Genomic DNA, 18,047 nt, shown 5'->3' with positions numbered 1-18,047 from the left:
GATCAGAGAGATTCATGGTACACGCGCGAGAGAAAACATTCCGCTGCGGGTGATTCGCATCCACCAATCAAATCAGCTAGAATCCTAAATCATTCAACCGTGAGCAATGCCAATCGCGAAAAAGCTCAGCTTTGATTGGCTTACGATGACATCATATCACAAAATGGTGGTTTTGTAGTTGAGCCTCACGGAATATTCTGTTCCAAAAATGAAATACATGGATATTTTTTATGGTATATGTGCTTTTTCTTTAAAAATTTTGAATAATAAAGGCCTCATATCGAGAAAAAAAACCGGGTTTTTTGCACTTATAATAAATATATCTTAGACAAAAAAGCACATGGCATGTGGAACTATATAATCTCTTAGCGTAGGAAGACATACAAATCCCAGGTCATGAGAGGCTCAACTGCATGCAAAAACAAGGTTTTAGGGTAAGGTCAAAGACTTTTGAGTAAACAATCTACCGCGTACGGCCGTACGTACGTGCTACACATTTTTTACGTGTTTCGTTAGATGTAATGAAAATAAAAAATAGTTGAATTATTGTCAGAATAAATAGTTTATTTTTTTCCCCGGCACCTTTGTTTGCCGACGGCCGCGATGATGTGCCGACGGAAACGAAATCAGGGGGGGGGGGGGTGCCCCCCGGCCCCCCTACTGGATACGCCACTGATTGTGTCATGAAAATAAATAATAATTACATACTACAATTTTGTTGGTTTGAAACAGCAAAGGAAAGTAGTCATATTTAATAATTTAATTGTTTTAATCTTTCAAGGTAAAAATGCAGTGCACTCCATAATATTTTTCTCGCGTGTATGCCTACCACGTAAAATCACGTTGTCTCTCAGGACTAATAGAGTATTGATATTTTTCGAATGAGGTTAAATAATTATTATTTTTTATTTACTATCTTTTAATATCATATTTTATTGAATTTTACAATGTTAATACACAAAATATTTTACTAAAAAACGGTGATTTCATGCAATTATTTTACTTCAACTGCCGCCTGAGGGGGCAACATGTTTACGTCATTTTTGGCTAAAAACGATCATTTTCGGTCATGTTTTAGGCCTTATATTTTGGAATCTACAAGTCAGATATTCATAATTATTTCTCTTTAATTATAATATTTAATAATATATACTAAAAACCGTGATATATAAACTTTGGAATATACATCGTTATATCTAATAATTAATATAAATAGAACTTCTATTAAATAGAAACGAGCACCGGCGAAAGTAAGCATTTGGCGTTTCATAGAAAATAACGTTTTTCTGGCGGCGCCTCAACTTGTCGGCGGCTCAACTTGGCCTAATCCTGCATGGGGAGGGCCATAAGAAAGCTTTACATTTCGCACATGCATTGTATACGGTCAAACCATGGAGGTATAAAAATATTTTTATACCTCCATGGTCAAACCATGGAGCTGGTCAAACCATGGAGTACCTCCATGGTCAAACCTTACCTGCCGCTGAAAAAGGGGCCTGGTTTGCCATGTTTATGATATTTCGTGTGCTAATCGAGTCGAATGCAGTTTTAATGATGCACTCTTGGCGTTCCATATATCTGTTCGTTTGTTCGTGTCGACACATTCAGTATCAAATGGCGATATTTCTGTATTTTTTCAATCAATTGCTTGCTTGCGAGTATTATATAAGGTATGGTTTAAAGATCTTTGGTTATGTTCGGCTTCGGGATGTTATACCATACTTAGGCCTAGGCTAGGCTAGGCTATTATAGGGGTCGTCGGTTTCGTGTTATGGGTCGTCCAATTCTAGGTCGTCCAATTCGAGGTCGCCCGGGTCGTTGGGGTCGTCCAATTCGAGGTCGTCGCTTTCTACACACCCATGGGCCCTGTGTAAAGGTGAAGAAAAACCCAAGCATATCAAGAATGAAAATGATTTTGAACGACTGATTGCTGAACATTAAGAACGTTTAGACTGTGCGGTGTCATTAACAGTTCGTTTCTTACCGACGGAATATGACCATTATTTGTTGATTTTAGATAGCAAAAACGTGTTCTCTTGTTTTTATTTCAATGTTTACTATGTTCGTTTGGCTAAGTGTTCTCATATGTGCTAGCGTTTTTAAAGTGAGTACTTTACTTATTTTTTTTACTGATAATGGATAATTTATTTATCATAAATTTGGGGCGTAATAATGTTGCTATCAAATTAAGTATTCTAATGTGCATGCTTTTAATGTGCGGCGATATACATCCAAATCCTGGTCCGCAACAGTTTACAGTTTGCCATATTAACATACGTAGTCTAATCGTTTCAGGTAAACTAGCTGAAATTCAACACCTAGCAAATTTAAATAACTATGATATTATTGCTTTAACAGAAACATGGCTAGATCAAACTATCTTGAACCATGACATTTTACTAGACGGTTATCAAGAACCTATTAGAAATGATAGAAACCGCCATGGCGGCGGATGTGCTCTTTACATATCCAATTCTATAGGCCTACACTTAGTTGATTCCCATATTTGTAATGATCTCTTGTCAGATGTGATAAGGTGTTAAATACAAGTTTCAAACTGGACGATTTTGACTTATGTATGTTATAGGCCACCACAAAGTGATGTTCAATCTGATCAGGATCTACTTGACTATTTTCAAAACAGTACTAATAACTTTGTTTTGTCTCGACACAGCTTAACTTTAATGATGGGCGATATGAATGCTCAAAATAACAACTGGTACAATGATGGAAACACAAATAGATTTGGAAAATCATTTTACGAATTTTTACAACAAAACGGTTTAACTCAACACATCAATATGCTAGTCTGGGTTCCAGACGGAGTTTTGTCTAAATATTAGTTAAAAGATAAATATTTTGGCACAGATGACGTTTCATACGTATACTACTTGATTTTGGATACTCCGTCTGGGGAAACACGCACAAGTCACGTGGTTTGACACCAAGAATTCTTGGTGCATACGATTATCCGGTTGACTAGTTTCAGCTGCATGCGATTGGCTACTCACTCGTACACGTGTAAATATTCATATTTCAGAATTTCAAAGACTCAACAACTAAGATGATGCGCATGCGCTATGTTACGTTTAGACAATGTGTATTTGGGTACATTTATGAAAGTTCTGAAGGCTAGAAATTATTTTATATGCCTTGTAGTAGTCTGGTAAACATTTGATGGGATCTTTGAAACATGAAAACTCGTCTTGATATATGATAGGCTAGCTTCTCCGCAAATCAAATATTGAATGGATCATTTATTACGCGGAGATAATTTTGATTTAATTCCCACCGAGACCCTGTCCTGTTCTGTGTGGTGATGTAGCCCTGTTGTGTGCCGGTGGTTATGTAGGCCTACTTCTGATTTCATTGGCGTTTTATTTGGCAGGTCATACGTGCGAGTTGAGTAGGACCTACGAAAGAGGCCTAGGCCAAGGACTAAACAATTAATAAACAAAACAACTTGGCATTACTATTTTATATTTCGACAGTCTCGATCGTACATTAAGCACTGGTAGGCCTACGTACTCGATCTCTTTCATTTTGAAACAAAATGATCATTGGTTGATTCGAAATCCATATTTACATACCGCCCGCCTCATATAGCCAAATACGGTATGATAACCTACGTCATTCTTATCGTATGTTTGCGGTCTGCAAATCGATTTCTATACGTGTTTCACAAGTCTGTATTTTCAGACAAAAATCGCGGTCGAAACAAAAACAAATAAATTTAAAAAAAAGATAATACAGACTTGGGGCAAGTCTAATCAATATGCCAACACGTTGTATAAAAGACCAACGGTCTTGTATTGACCATATAGTTAGGCCTACTAGTCAAAATGTATATATTTATGATTTTGGTGCATTGTGCCCACTTTTAAATTGTGATCACAGTCCAGTATATGCAAATATTGATATTCGTATCACACGGGACAAGCCATACAATCGTAAAATATATCTTTTTGAAAAAACTGATTTTAATTTATATCGTAATGCTCTTAATTCTGTAAATTGGGAAGAAGTTTATTCATCTTCAAAGGTTGAAGATGTTTGTCATAATTGGATTGACTTATTTAATAATTGTGTTGATAACTATATTATATCTAAAATTATAACTGTGCGTCCTAATGACAAGCCTTGGATTAATGCTCATATTAGAACTCTTATTCGCAAAAGAAATCGCGCCCATTCCACTCGAAATAACTCAAATTCGCATATGCAACGTTTTAAGAAAATTCGCGCAAAAGTTGTTAAAGCAATAAGAAAAGCTAAACAAACTTTTTTGGATAAACAATTTGATTTATTAATGAATAAAAACTGTGATTCAAAAACTTGGTGGTCTACCATAAATTCAGTTTGTAATTCCAAACAATATAATAAGATTCCGCCAATCAAATTAAACGATGATGTCCTAACTTTAAATAGTGAGAAAGTTAAAGCGTTTAACAATTATTTTAAATCTCAATCGTTTATTCCTAATCATCCTTCGGACTTCACATATAGAACTGCATCGAGACTCTCAACTCTCAATTATCTGTTGATGAGATCATGAAATTATTAACTATGCTGGATAAAAACAAGGCGATGGGACCTGATGAAATTCACAGTATCATACTAAAAGAATCTGCTGAAATTATTGCACCCCATTTTGACAAAGCTTTATAACTTCTGCATAAGCCAAGGATATTTTCCTGTGGAATGGAAAAAAATCAAATGTCATTCCTCTGCATAAAAAAGGCAATAAATCCCTTATTGAGAACTACCGCCCTATATCCATACTTTCCAACTTTGCAAAAATTTTTGAGCGTGCAGTTTTTGATATAGTATATAAATACTTTGTGGATAATAAACTTCTTACTCAATTCCAATCTGGTTTTACACCAGGTGACTCGACAACGTATCAACTTCTTTATCTTATAGATACATTTAATAGAGCTTTAGATTTAAGGAAAGAAGTAATCTCGGTATTTTTGGATATTTCCAAAGCCTTCGATAAAGTTTGGCATAATGGGATTATATACAAATTAAATCAATATGGAATTAATGGCACTCTTCTAAAATGGTTCCAAAGTTACTTAAACTCACGTGAGCAACGTGTTATTATTGAAGGAACTACCAGTCCTTGGGTGACCATTACAGCAGGAGTACCCCAAGGATCTGTTTTGGGTCCATTTTTATTTATTGTATTCATAAATTATATGGTTGATAATATCAAATCTAATATTAGTTTATATGCAGATGATACTTCGTTATATGATATTTGTACAGATCGCAATATTTCAGAACAAAAATTAAATGGTGATCTTAATGTCATTTATAATTGGGCAAAAAAATGGAAAGTAACATTCAATGCTAACAAAACGAAAGCTATACTGTTTACACGTAAACATTTAGATAACTATGTTAGTTTAAATTTCAATAATGTAAATCTACAATTTGTAAATGATCATAGGCATCTTGGTGTAATGCTTAATGCAAAACTCAAGTGGGATTCCCATATCCAATCTGTAATTAACAAAGCGTCTTTATCTTTAAATATGCTACGTCGTGTCAAACATATTCTACCTCGACAGGCTCTCTGTCACATTTACATATCACACGTTAGACCATTAATGGAATATGCAGCTCCTGTTTGGTGTAATATTCCAGATAAATTAAGTAATGAACTAGAAAATATCCAGATTTCTACAGGTAGAATATGTACTGGTGCGTGGAAACATACAAGTCATAATGCATTAAGACAAGAATTAGGCTGGTTATCATTGGAAAAACGTAGACAATTTCTTAACCTAATACTGTTTTTTAAAATTATTCATAAGTTAACACCAGTGTATCTTTACTCCTTATTTAATTTTTCTGACAATATTGAAGTTTTTAACTTGCGTAACATCCGAAATATAATAATTCCATTTTGTAAGACCACATCATATCGTTTATCTTTTGTCCCATCTATTATAACACATTGGAATGAGTTAAATAATGAAATAAAAAATTCCTCATTTCTTGTTGAGTTTAAAAAATTGCTACTGAAATCCAATTTGTTTGAAACAAAAAAACGTTCTTATTATGATACAGGTGATAAGAAGATTAACCAAATTCACACTAGAATCCGACTTGGTTTCAGCTGTCTCAATTCACATTTATTCTTACATGGACTTCGGGACAATCCAAATTGTACTTGTGGCTTTAATGTTGAGAATCCGCTTCATTTCTTATGTTACTGCCCTAATTATAATACACAAAGAGATATTCTACTTGTAAGCGCTAACTCAATTATTGAGGATATCTTAGCCAAGGATTTTTCTTTAACATTTAATTTTACATTTTTAAGTGAAATTTTTATTTTTGGTTCCGATCTTCTTTCGAATTGTGAAAATGCTTTATTATTTTATTATGTACAACAATTTCTTGTTAATTCTGGAAGATTTAATTGATGTTTCTGTTGTTTTAAAGTGTTGTATTTGTTAATCTGAGGCGCCTTGAAGCTAAGATGGTTCCATCTTGTAAGGCGCCTCTGTGTAATATACTGAATAATTAAAAAAAAAACCGCGATTTATCGAATTTTGCCCTTACGTAAATTTATATATAGATAAATATTCAATCCTCAAGTTGGTAGACATACCATATTTTCACAAACCAATTCTTGGGAAAAAAACCCATTATAGTACATTATACAATTTATTATATAATAAATAAAACAGATATCTATAAAGAACAGCTAAACTGTGTTTACAGTGATTTTATTAAATATTCTGTAACATACACACATTTCCACAAGACTATGGTAAAAAAAAAAATACATATACAAATGACTAATAAATTTATAAATATCTATGCCATAATTATACAATATTACACATTGTTTAACAGTTTCAAATACCTCCATTTTTTGTGACATACTGTACCCTTTTGTTATACTTATAAGAATTCGTCTCTACCCTTAAAAAGGTATTATATATTACACATAATAACAGCACACTTCAAACTGGCACAGAATAATTGCCTTTGTGTGAAGAAGGTATGGGCTCGATTTCTTACGTCTGAGCTATCCTGCGCATGCACTTATCCCTGTCAAAATATATTTACTTTATTTACTCTAAATGAATGAATAAATTAGTAATTAATTATATAAGAAAACATTTAGCAGTAGTACAATTCTGAAAACTGTCTGAAAACAATCTGCTCCGATTACGGATTTAGTGTCGACATGGGGGATAGATGAGATAGAACTCACAGAAGTAGAGACAACAATGTATTCCATTTAAGTATTTAATACACTTCGCCTAGACTTGTTCCTGATGATGACTTGCGATAGTCAGTTAAGATGTATCTAGTTACAGCTGTAGTATCTAGTACGTTAACATTTATCATGACACTCCTCGCTCTTGTTTCCGTAGTGCGAGGCGAATGCAAGGCAAAAAGTGTGATGATTAGCATTTTGTTTTCCTGAAATGTCTACCCACCCTGTTACTGTCGTAATATTCCTACCAATAATTAAAGCTGTCGCCGTGGAATGTAAAATTTGTTATAATAATGGGCATTGGACATAATCTGCCAATCAATAAATAGTATTTGAATAAAATAATACGACATTAATCTATAAGAATATCGATTATCGATTATACATATTTTTCCAAAAAAAACCCCATAAAGTACAATTACTGTGTATATGTACACTAATGTAAGTTACGTGAACTTACATGTAAATAAATATGTACTATCCACATTCTATCTATGTTTAATGTAAATGTATGTATGTACTTATACAACCAATTTACCATGTTACATTACATGTTTTTCTTCTCATATTATATTATATTTTAAGTATTGATATTTTCTAAGTTATAAATAAATACCTGTACAGAAATTTTAAAAAAAGCTGTAAAAATAAATAAAAACATATTTAAATATTTTTCAACGATAAGTTAAACATCTTTTAAACAAAAAATTTACTTTTAAGATTAGTTGCAGTAATGAGGACATTCGTCTGTCCTCATTGGTACAACCAAATCATCTATAATTCTCGATGGTAGTTTTGGTTCCGTATTTAAATTCGATAATGTTCTCATAAAATAACATATTTGTATATTTTGATATGCATTGAATTGATTACAATTGTATATACATTTTATATTTATAAATATTTAAGTAACAATGCTAATTTAATTGATTACTTTGTAAGCACTTAAAGTTATCTTATCTTATCACCAGTATTATTTTTTGTTGTTTTTGAATTGTACTTTATTACATAATACCGTGTATCTAGATTATCTGTTGTAACTTGTCTTTTTATCATGGGATTGATATTATATTAAGTATGTTTTTATAACGAGTAAATGAATAATAATAATATAAAGCAAACCAAATAGAGTGCTTAATCGAATCACATATTTCCATTCTTCACGGAAAACAGACCTTTACTCATGCAACATCTGTGAAGATTGAGACAATACAATACATCTAGCGTGTAGAGGATACTTTGGCTGTTATGTCTCCCTCTAGCATACTTTTAGTGTTACGTCTCCCTCTAGGATACTTTGATTGTTCTAGAGGTCTCCCTCTTGTAGTAAATATACAGTACCGGTAAACAGCTTATTTGTTACTTTTAGGCCTACTTTCTATGGACCAGAGATTTCCAAATAAAGCATTGAATAAATGGATGAAAAGGTTGGTGCATCTGGTAACAAATGGATGTCTGGAATAATGCGAACACATTTTTTTTTTCATATTTGATTTTATCAATAAATTTGTTAAATAGAAACCTGGAAACCTGACATGGATTTGTTTTGGCAAAACATACTTATTTCAAATGATTTTCGTCTATTTTTGAAAGACAATCTATTATTCTTGCTTAATTAAGGTCTAATCCGATTTTCTTATACCTCTGATATGATGTAGCGACTAGTAACAGTCCTAGAGGAGTTTAAGCCACCAGACACACTGTGCCCAATGTTGTGTGTAATGACATCCGTGGTTTTGGTACAGCACAATGTGGTATTGATAGACGACCGGAAACCTTTTGACATGAAAACATAGAGGAATGGATTCATACAACTATTCCCTATACCTAACATTCTCGTCAATGTGTATGTAAGCCTCATGTGTCCTTCATATGTTACGTTGATGACGTCGAACCTGCCCAGAAGTTGAAATATCATGAAAGGTCCCCATGTTAAAATGTACAGCAATACTACGATGAAGAGCATTAGGATTGCCTGAGTTAAAAAAAAAACAACAAAGAAACGTTTTTAAGTCAGTGACATGGAAATTTATGTTCATATTTTAAATATTTTAATTCTAAATGGCAAGATTTATCAAGAAATGATGGGATATAAATAGGATTGGTGCAGTAGAAAGAGGTAGTTATTTTTCAGTTTTATTTATATGTGTTTCAAAAACACTCGAATACGATTATAGCCTAAAAAAGAATAATATATAAAACCCACACTACGTACAGTATATTTTTCTTGTTTTCTTCATTAATAAAGATTTAAGAGCAACTGGTCTTAAGTCGTTTAATTACTTAGTAAAACTATTGTTTTTGGGTACTGGAATTATATTGGATTTTTCAATAGTTTCGGTGTATCATGCAAGCAAAGACTGAGAAGTGTTGAAGAACATCACATAATAGTTGATCCGCACAAAACATTTTATCCTCAACTTGATCGGGATCATATAACTCGTATTAACATATATTTTCTTTAAAAACATATTTATGTCATTTTTTTTTCAATATTTATATTTGTATTTTTTTCTATACTATTATTTTGGGGAACTTGGCTCAGTCTTATTTCATTTCAACTGATTTTAATTTCAAATCTTGAATAAAAAATCAGTTTTTATCAATATGTATTTCTTGATTATAACTCTATTAAAAAAAACTATAGAAGCCATATTTGTTAAAATATACCTTGGCAAGCATTCTTAAGCTTCCAAAGGTTTCTTCTATTTTACTCCTTAAATTTGCTTTAACTACGCGAATGGCACGTCTTACTTCCCTGTTCATTGATTTATTTTCATATCTATTTCCGGTAAAAAATAAACGCATCTTTTTGTTAATAAAAGTCTGTAAGTAAAGTTTGTTAGTGATCCATGGCTTTTTGGAAAAAACAGTTATTTGTTTCGATGGAATTACCTGTTCAACACAGTTAGTACGCGGAATTACTAATTCATGAGAACCGGCGATGAATTGTGCACCTGCTTATGGTTTCAATACCATCTTCTGTACAAAAACTGTCTTAACTGTCTTTGCTCCGCTGAACAAGAGGAGTATAAAAAGTAACCGTATAGAATTGTGGTCCGACGTTCCAAGAGGCGGGATATATAGCAATTGATGCATCACATATCACGAATTGTACCATAGCAAAGATCATTGTTTTACCATCGCGAGTTGGTTATGTTATATATTGCTGGTATGCCCTAACATTCCTAGACATACATTTCACAAAAACAGTAATCGTAATAGATTTTTAAGTTTAAAGAACTTAATAACAAAGAAAACCATCAACCTCAATTTTCAAAAAAGCTAACACAAAATGAATCTACTAAATTGACTATTTCTCAAAACAAGTGTCTCCATAAATATATAGGAAGATCGAGATACAGTTAGACAAAAAGACGAATTATATGAAAATAGAATTAGGAACGAAGGATTTGTAGTAGTGATTATATAATGTAGCAATTGTAAACAAAAAAAAAATGCAATAGAAAAGTTGAAAATAAGGAAATTGAAAATGCCACAGTACAACCAAATAGTCGAACTGCATAGAGATATAAACGATGTAACAAGAAGAAACATATTGGTAAAGCTAAGAGCAAACAGCCAACGATAGAGGATGTTACAATGGAAAAAGTCCTGGGAAACCGTAGTACCAATCCTATACAACGAATCCATTAAACAAATCCACGAAGAAACAGGAACATTATCTGAAGATGAAAGAGATTAGAGCCTGTCTTAAACACTGCAGTAAAAATAAAGCAGTACAAGTATAAAAATAATCGTTGAATAAGGGGAATCACAGGCGTATTATTATTGCTGTCTTAATTTAATATCCAGATGTGGTTCAAAGTTTTAGTTGGGGCTCTGTACTTTAAAAACTCGGCTTCATATGCCTAGCCTAGCCCGACGGCGGATAAAGCTAACTCCGAAGTTGATATAGACATCTGCATCTTTACACATGTTCTATATAATAATAATAATAATAATACCACCACTAATAATAATAATAAACAATATTTATATAGCGCCTAATGGATCACTGACCCCTCTATGTGCTTTACATTAGACCCTAACTAATGGTAATAAACTATCCCCCGCCGGACACCATTCCGGTATTTCTTAGTCGAGGTTTCGGGGATATTTGTTTATAATCTTCTGACGTAACAACGCAGGTGTTCTAAACTTGAGGGCGCTAAACATACAATTTACTAGATCGAAGGAGGTGGCATAAGCCAAAAAAAAGAATAAAAAAAAGATGTTATTGGTGTGCTGTCCCTGCCTCAGCACTAAAGCCCTGCCACAGCATTTGGGTCGTTTCCATGAAATCAGATGCATTGATATTGCTGCCTCATGATGTGGTGGAAAGGGAGACGTACAATTATGTGAACCTCAAACACTAGCTCGCATAGCCTTAACTCCAAAATCAGCGTGGGATTCGACATTATGTTCTTAACATGACGCTCAGTCGATTGAGCTAACTGGTCACCTTGTCTTTTAGTAGGTTAATACAATAAGCTTCGTTCTCTCAAGTTGACGCTACAATAATAAATGCCTCTGTCACTTCTCGCCTTGACCCTTTTCTTTGTCCTACCAAGATCTTTGATGAATCGACTTCAACGTCTCCAGAAAACTGCTGCACAAAAACACTTACTAGAAGATCCTTACACATATCTCCTATTATATATAACCTCCATTGGGTACTTATTGACTCCCGTATAAAATATAAGATCCTTTTACTAACATTTAAAGCGCTAATTCTTAAACAACCTACTTATCTTCTTGACCTTCTTCCCTCCTACACTCCTCTTGCTTGTCTTAGTTTGGCTGATCAAATCCTACTGGTTGTTATAGAAAAAATACCTATGGACAAAGGTCTTTTATGTTATCTGCTGCTTCTTTTTGGAATTCTTTCCTTCGACATATTACCAAATCAACATTTATTGCTATTTTTTTTAAAGAACTTACAATGCATCTTTTTAACATCTAATAAGCGCCTTTGATTTTTACTTCGGTTTAGTTGATACTGGCGCTATACAAACACCTAAATTAATACAAACGTTGAGAAGCAACTGTCAGTAATTAAGTTCATTTGTATATTTTGTGTTTATATATCTAACAGTACCCACACTCACAGTAATACATTTATTTGTATATGTGTTTATTTCTAACAGTACCCTCACAGTAAGAAATGGGGACAAAAAATGGTTAATACGTATTTAGAGTGTTGTCAAAGTATTGCAATACTATATCTAAAGGTTTTAAGTTGATCTCTCAAGGGCCTATAAATGTACCAAACAATTATATTGGGAGAGAATGAGAGATTGGAATGTTCTATTCATCGCAAATCAATACATTTATATAAACGTATATTAAATCAATCAAAATAGTATTTTTTAAAGAAAATCGGCATGTCTTCAACATTATGATGCTGTACTCGAACTGTTCAACCGATTTTCAGGTATCTATATATAAATTATGGTTAATTCTGACATAGGCGAGCACAATGAAAAAAAACTTCAGGCCAAATCTCTGCCTTGGATACCTTGGGTTTTATAAAAAAAATTCTGATTTAAATTTAATTTCAATTGTACGCGGTCATAAGTAATTTCCGGGTTCACGATGAGTTCACGGGTTCTTGTAACTTTCCGGTTTCAACTAAGTTGGCCGTTAGTGGCTATAGCCATTTTAGTTTTTTGTTTATTTTCGGATCGGACCGCGCGTGTGAAGGTACAGTAGTTAAAATATAAAAATTATACTGCAAATTAACAAAGATCAAATTAAATATACGCCATAAAACATCGGAGTATATTGTGGGGAATAGTATTATAAAATTACATAGGGAGATCTGATAATCAAACGAGATCCCGATAGACGAGTTTTATTGAGTATGCTGGCAAGAATAAATGTGGGCTATCTGTGTCCCGTTAGGACCGGGATACCTCTGCCCATGATGCAAGCGGTCTAAAACGACTTCCTTCTTGGGCCGAAACATCACTTTGAATAATAATCGCCCCCACCTCCAAACCCCACATTCTAACAAACGCCCGTCCACATTTATACACAAATTTTGTATTAGGCCTAAATTCATAATAACACATACTATTTGTGGTAGAATTCATCGCACTATTTACCAAGTATTTTTTATTCTTTTTTACCACTTTTCATAATTATCTATTAGAGGATTTTATTTGATTATAGGCTAAATGTTACCATATTATTAAAACTAAAAATTAATCATATCCCTCGAATAAGCAACTCCCTCAAATTAACTCCACCTCCCCACCTCCGCCCTATAAAGGCCCTATCAAACAATAAACACTATACTTTAAAATTTTATTAGACATCTAAGACACTGTGAAACATAGTAGTTTTTATCAAGCATTTCAATAATGGTAACCGACAGAAAAAGTACAAGGAGAACGTCCTTCTAAAATCTTTTTAACCGAGTCATTATCATTACGAGAAAAATCGTCTACACATCCTAGAGGAGGAACAAGCTCACCCTCTAGTTAAAAACAATTATCGCAGAAGGAGATAGGTAAATGCGAAGCATCCTAGTATTATTGTGGGCGGGTATTTTTCAAGATGGACATCCATTAGACAGTGTATACCGCGATCGGGGCAATTCGTTGAACCTAAATTCGTTTCAACTGTCAATAACTAATTATCTAACTCAATTTAATTAAAAACAGGGTTACATTAGGTGGTTAAAATCAGTACCGACAGTACGAACCAACTTTATATACCATCGAGTAAACATTCTAGAAGTAACGCGCGATTTACCGAATTTTGCCCTTACGTAAATTTATATATAGATATGCATATGAATGACGCCACGATGGTTATAAATATACTATTGTCAGCTGTTCAGTCATACGGGTAATGCTCTGTTTTGAGTACTCACAGCTCTACCCTACGGATTTTTTTTTAATGAAAAGTAAATATTGTTTATTTTGAAGAGAGATGTTTAGGAAATAGTTACCGAGTATTGTTACTCAGTTATGACTGTTACGAGTTATACCTGGTTTTTGTCAGCCTGTTGTCGCTCTGCAGACTCACGGATCACGTTATTTGACATCTTTATACCTTGTAACCGTTTACTCTTTCTAGTGCTCTTGCATAAAGTGACAGTACCAATTGTGTAAGCTACTCCCATGATAAGTACAGGAAAGATAAATGTTACCAAGAAGTCAAACATGGCGTTAATTTTTTTCCAAGGTTCTATCACGCTTGGGCTACACGTTGCCCAACTGTGTATGTCCCACACATGCCTTTGATATATCTATTTAGAAAGATAATAATAATTGTAGTAGTAATAATGTGAAAGAAAAACAGCATGGAAAATTAAAAGAATGCATGGAAAATACATCAGAGAATTGAAAGAAAACAGCGATAAAAAAGAAAAAAAAAATGATTTAAACGCTTGTACGGAAGCCCGAATATGCGCTGCACAAGTAGTCCATGGGATTTAGATTTTTAAATGGCAAAGAAAGTTTTTTTATATGAAATAGGTTCTTTGGGCCATACAGAACAGAACTATCAACGTTATGAAATGTTTGGATATTAGGAAGTAGCTTAATTTGCATAATTAAAATGGTGTTCAGCAGGGTCTTTTCTTGCAATTTGTGTCCAAAGTTTCATTTTTAGTCGCGTGCGCGGCTCTACAGCTCACTATGGCGGTCGGTTTGTCGGTAGGTCTGTCGGTCGGTCGGTCGGTAAACACTAACTCAAATTTGTGTACGCGACTGCAGCCATGTATATATTTTCGGACCGCGCGTGTGAAGGTACGGTATAGTACATTAATAAAGATCAAATTAAATATATTCATAAAGCATAGGAATATAATGTGGGGAATAAGTATATACAATACAATTGCATCGGGAGAACAAATGATAAGAGCTTTTGTTTGAAATAGAGTGAAACCCCGATAGCCGAGTTGTTGAGTAAGATGTCAGGACTGTATACTGATGTGCGCTATCTGTGTTGTTAGGACCTGGGATACTTCTGCCAATGTTGCAAGCCGTCTAAAACGTTTTCCATCTTTGGCAAAACGGCCCACTGTGTCGCGGAATAATGTATTAATTATACCAATTACGATGGTATTTATTTTAATAAACGCCCGGAACACCTCCCAAACAAAACATCACTTAAAATAATTATCGCCGACCCCCATACCCACCCTCCCAAACCATCTATTAAACGCCCATCCACATTTATACACACAATATTGTATTATATTTATAACACAATTATACTATTTGTTGTAGATTTTATCAGACTGTTATCTACAATTTACCAAGTATTTGTTATTCTTTTTTACCACTTTGTATATCTACTAGATTTTATTTATATATGTTACCATTATTATTATTATTAATACTAACAAATTAAACGTATCCCTCCAATAAGCACCTCCCTCAAATTAACTCCGCATCCCCACCTCCACCCTATAAGGGCCCTACCAAACAATAAACACTATACGTTAAAATACTATCAATCATCTAAGACACAGTGAAACAGGTTAGTAGTAGGTTTAGTTTTATGAATATCAAACATTTCAATAATGGTAACCGACCGAAAACGTCCAGGCCAGAGCGTCCTTCTAAAACATTCATTTCGAGAACCATCGTCTACACTTCTACAGTGGGAGCGAGCGAAGTAGTAATTTGTGATAAAACAGTACAGTACGGTAGCAAATTTGATGCCATATTTTTAATGCACAGTGACTATTGATTACCTTTTTGAAACAAATCGGTGTATATTTAAAGAATTGGTATTATTGAAAAGTTATCTAGGGTGGTTTATGCTTAGTAATAATAATTACAATAACAAAATTATCTCATTTTAAAAATATGATTTAATATTATTGACATTACCTGCCTGTATGTGTTTGGTACTGCGCATAACGCCGCAGACAGCCATACTCCGGCAATAACAAACCGAGCACGTCTTGTTGTAATAACAGATCTTGCACGAAGGGGATATTTGACAACATACAACCTTAATAAGACATGATTAACTATGGAAACATGTACAACAGAACATTAATATAGTCAGCCATTGTGTAATCATATTACAATAATATACAAATAATGAATGTTTATGAGTGTAATGGTACAAATAACACCATTATTTGTACCATTACACTCGTAAATATTCATTATTTGTATATTAACAATGGCTGACTGGATCAATATCCCGTTGAATATGTTTCATGTTTTTCAAAAGCCGAGTTAATATTTAACCTTTCATCATTTACCAAATTCCATTATTTCTCCATTATATGAATATAAAACATTCATTATTTGTTTATATAACTTCTAAATAGATTCCTGTCATTTGAATCAAATAAAAGGTAGCACTAACCAAGGCCTACATTTGATTCACATTGATTAAAATTGTAACATTTGGTTTTTATTAATATTATATTACATGTTATATTTATATGGATTTATAAACAGACCTACTTTAGTGTTAATTATGTTAACAAACGACCAAACAAGCATAGTTTATCTATCATGTAATTGGCGAGTTTGTTGCTGTTGATGCGTAAAAAATAAAATTTAAAAAAAATTACAAAAATTGAAGAACTGTACCAGTATGGAAACAGAACACAGTAACAATAAATATGAAGTATACCTACCTCTCAATGCTGATAAGTGTTAGTGTGAACGAAGAACAAGCGAACACCAACTGGTGCAGTAAAGTAAGAAACTTGCAGACAAACGGTCCCAAGTGAAACTCAGTAGCATAAAACGTGTACATCTCAGCTGGTACGATGATAAAACACACTAGGAAATCAGCAACAGCAAGACTGACCAGTAGCATTGCTGGGACACCTTTCAACTGGCGACATCGATGTATCAAAAACAACACAAGAATGTTTCCACAACATCCCGTCACAAACACTGTCGTGTAAACACACCATGTGAGAACACGATAAAATGTTTCATCATCATTTGAGTCGTAGTCATAGTAGTTTTCGTTCAGTGAATTGCTCGAATATAGTGACATATCTCTGCTCTTCAGGTAGGTAACATTCTCATATTTGTAAGTTCCGATTCCTAAAGCAGAAAACACAGTTGACGTTTCAGTATATATTTCTTCTTCAAACGTTGACATCTTAAAAAATAAGCAATTATTTTATCAATCGCCGTTAAATTTCTTCTGTGAACTACAAAGTTACAAGCAAAACTTGTATTTTTTTAGTTGACAGGCTAAATAATTTGTATAAAAACGATAGTAGTAGAGAATAAAAAGAACAGATAGAAAAAAAAAAAAAGCTAAGAGAGATCACCGAATTTATCGTCTAGTACCAGATTGTATCCGAATAGTCACGATACTTTAATTTCATCTTCGTCAGCCAATAAGGTAGCAGTTCTCTCTCTTAGATCTCGAGTATCCATTAAGTGCTATGTTCTGTAACGGAAATTAGATTAATGTTAATGAAATTGATTTTTACCAAATAAATACATGAATGCATCTTAATGCAATTTGTGGCCGATTGATAGTAATACAAAACCTTACTTGCTATTTATAACAGGTTTGTTTCTCTTAATGTGTTGCGTTAGCCTAACAAATACCAAATGTATGGTGACGAGTTAAAATCTAGTAGTTATTTCTTCTTTATTTATTTCTGCCTTTTTTGTTGGTGGCGTTTATTTCACGAATAAGCGAGATTCGCTCTATAAATGTAATGAACTAGAACAAAGACGCGACTCTACAGCTCACTATGTTGGTCGGTCGGTCTGTTGGTCGGTAAACACTAACTTACATTTTAGCACGCGACTGCAGCCACGTATATGGCCTTGTTTTCTTAATGGAC

At 33.5% G+C, this 18,047-nt stretch overlaps 1 protein-coding gene across 1 annotated transcript; it reads right to left on the bottom strand.

Moving 5' to 3' along the window:
* Positions 1–8,879: 8,879 nt before the first annotated feature.
* LOC140051946 (type-1 angiotensin II receptor A-like) lies at positions 8,880–17,344 on the bottom strand. Its single transcript, XM_072097301.1, has 4 exons — positions 16,866–17,344; positions 16,099–16,222; positions 14,244–14,504; positions 8,880–9,218 (listed from the first exon to the last, which is right to left on the bottom strand). Exons 1-4 carry the CDS (start codon positions 17,342–17,344, stop codon positions 8,880–8,882), a joined length of 1,203 nt encoding a protein of 400 aa, XP_071953402.1.
* Positions 17,345–18,047: the final 703 nt, after the last annotated feature.

The sequence above is a fragment of the Antedon mediterranea genome, chromosome 6, assembly GCF_964355755.1.
Source record: "Antedon mediterranea chromosome 6, ecAntMedi1.1, whole genome shotgun sequence".
Taxonomy (NCBI): domain Eukaryota; kingdom Metazoa; phylum Echinodermata; class Crinoidea; order Comatulida; family Antedonidae; genus Antedon; species Antedon mediterranea.
This window is presented reverse-complemented; position numbering and strand designations above follow the sequence as displayed.

Bases quoted from the DNA above. Each gene is read 5' to 3' on its own strand.
- LOC140051946 (XM_072097301.1), bottom strand. From the start codon at position 17,344: ATGTCAACGTTTGAAGAAGAAATATATACTGAAACGTCAACTGTGTTT. The intron at 16,223-16,865 runs GTAGGTATACTT...TGTCTTATTAAG, and splicing joins ACACTTATCAGCATTGAGAG to GTTGTATGTTGTCAAATATC. The intron at 9,219-14,243 runs GTATAACTCGTA...TTTTTAACTCAG, and splicing joins AACAGGCTGACAAAAACCAG to GCAATCCTAATGCTCTTCAT.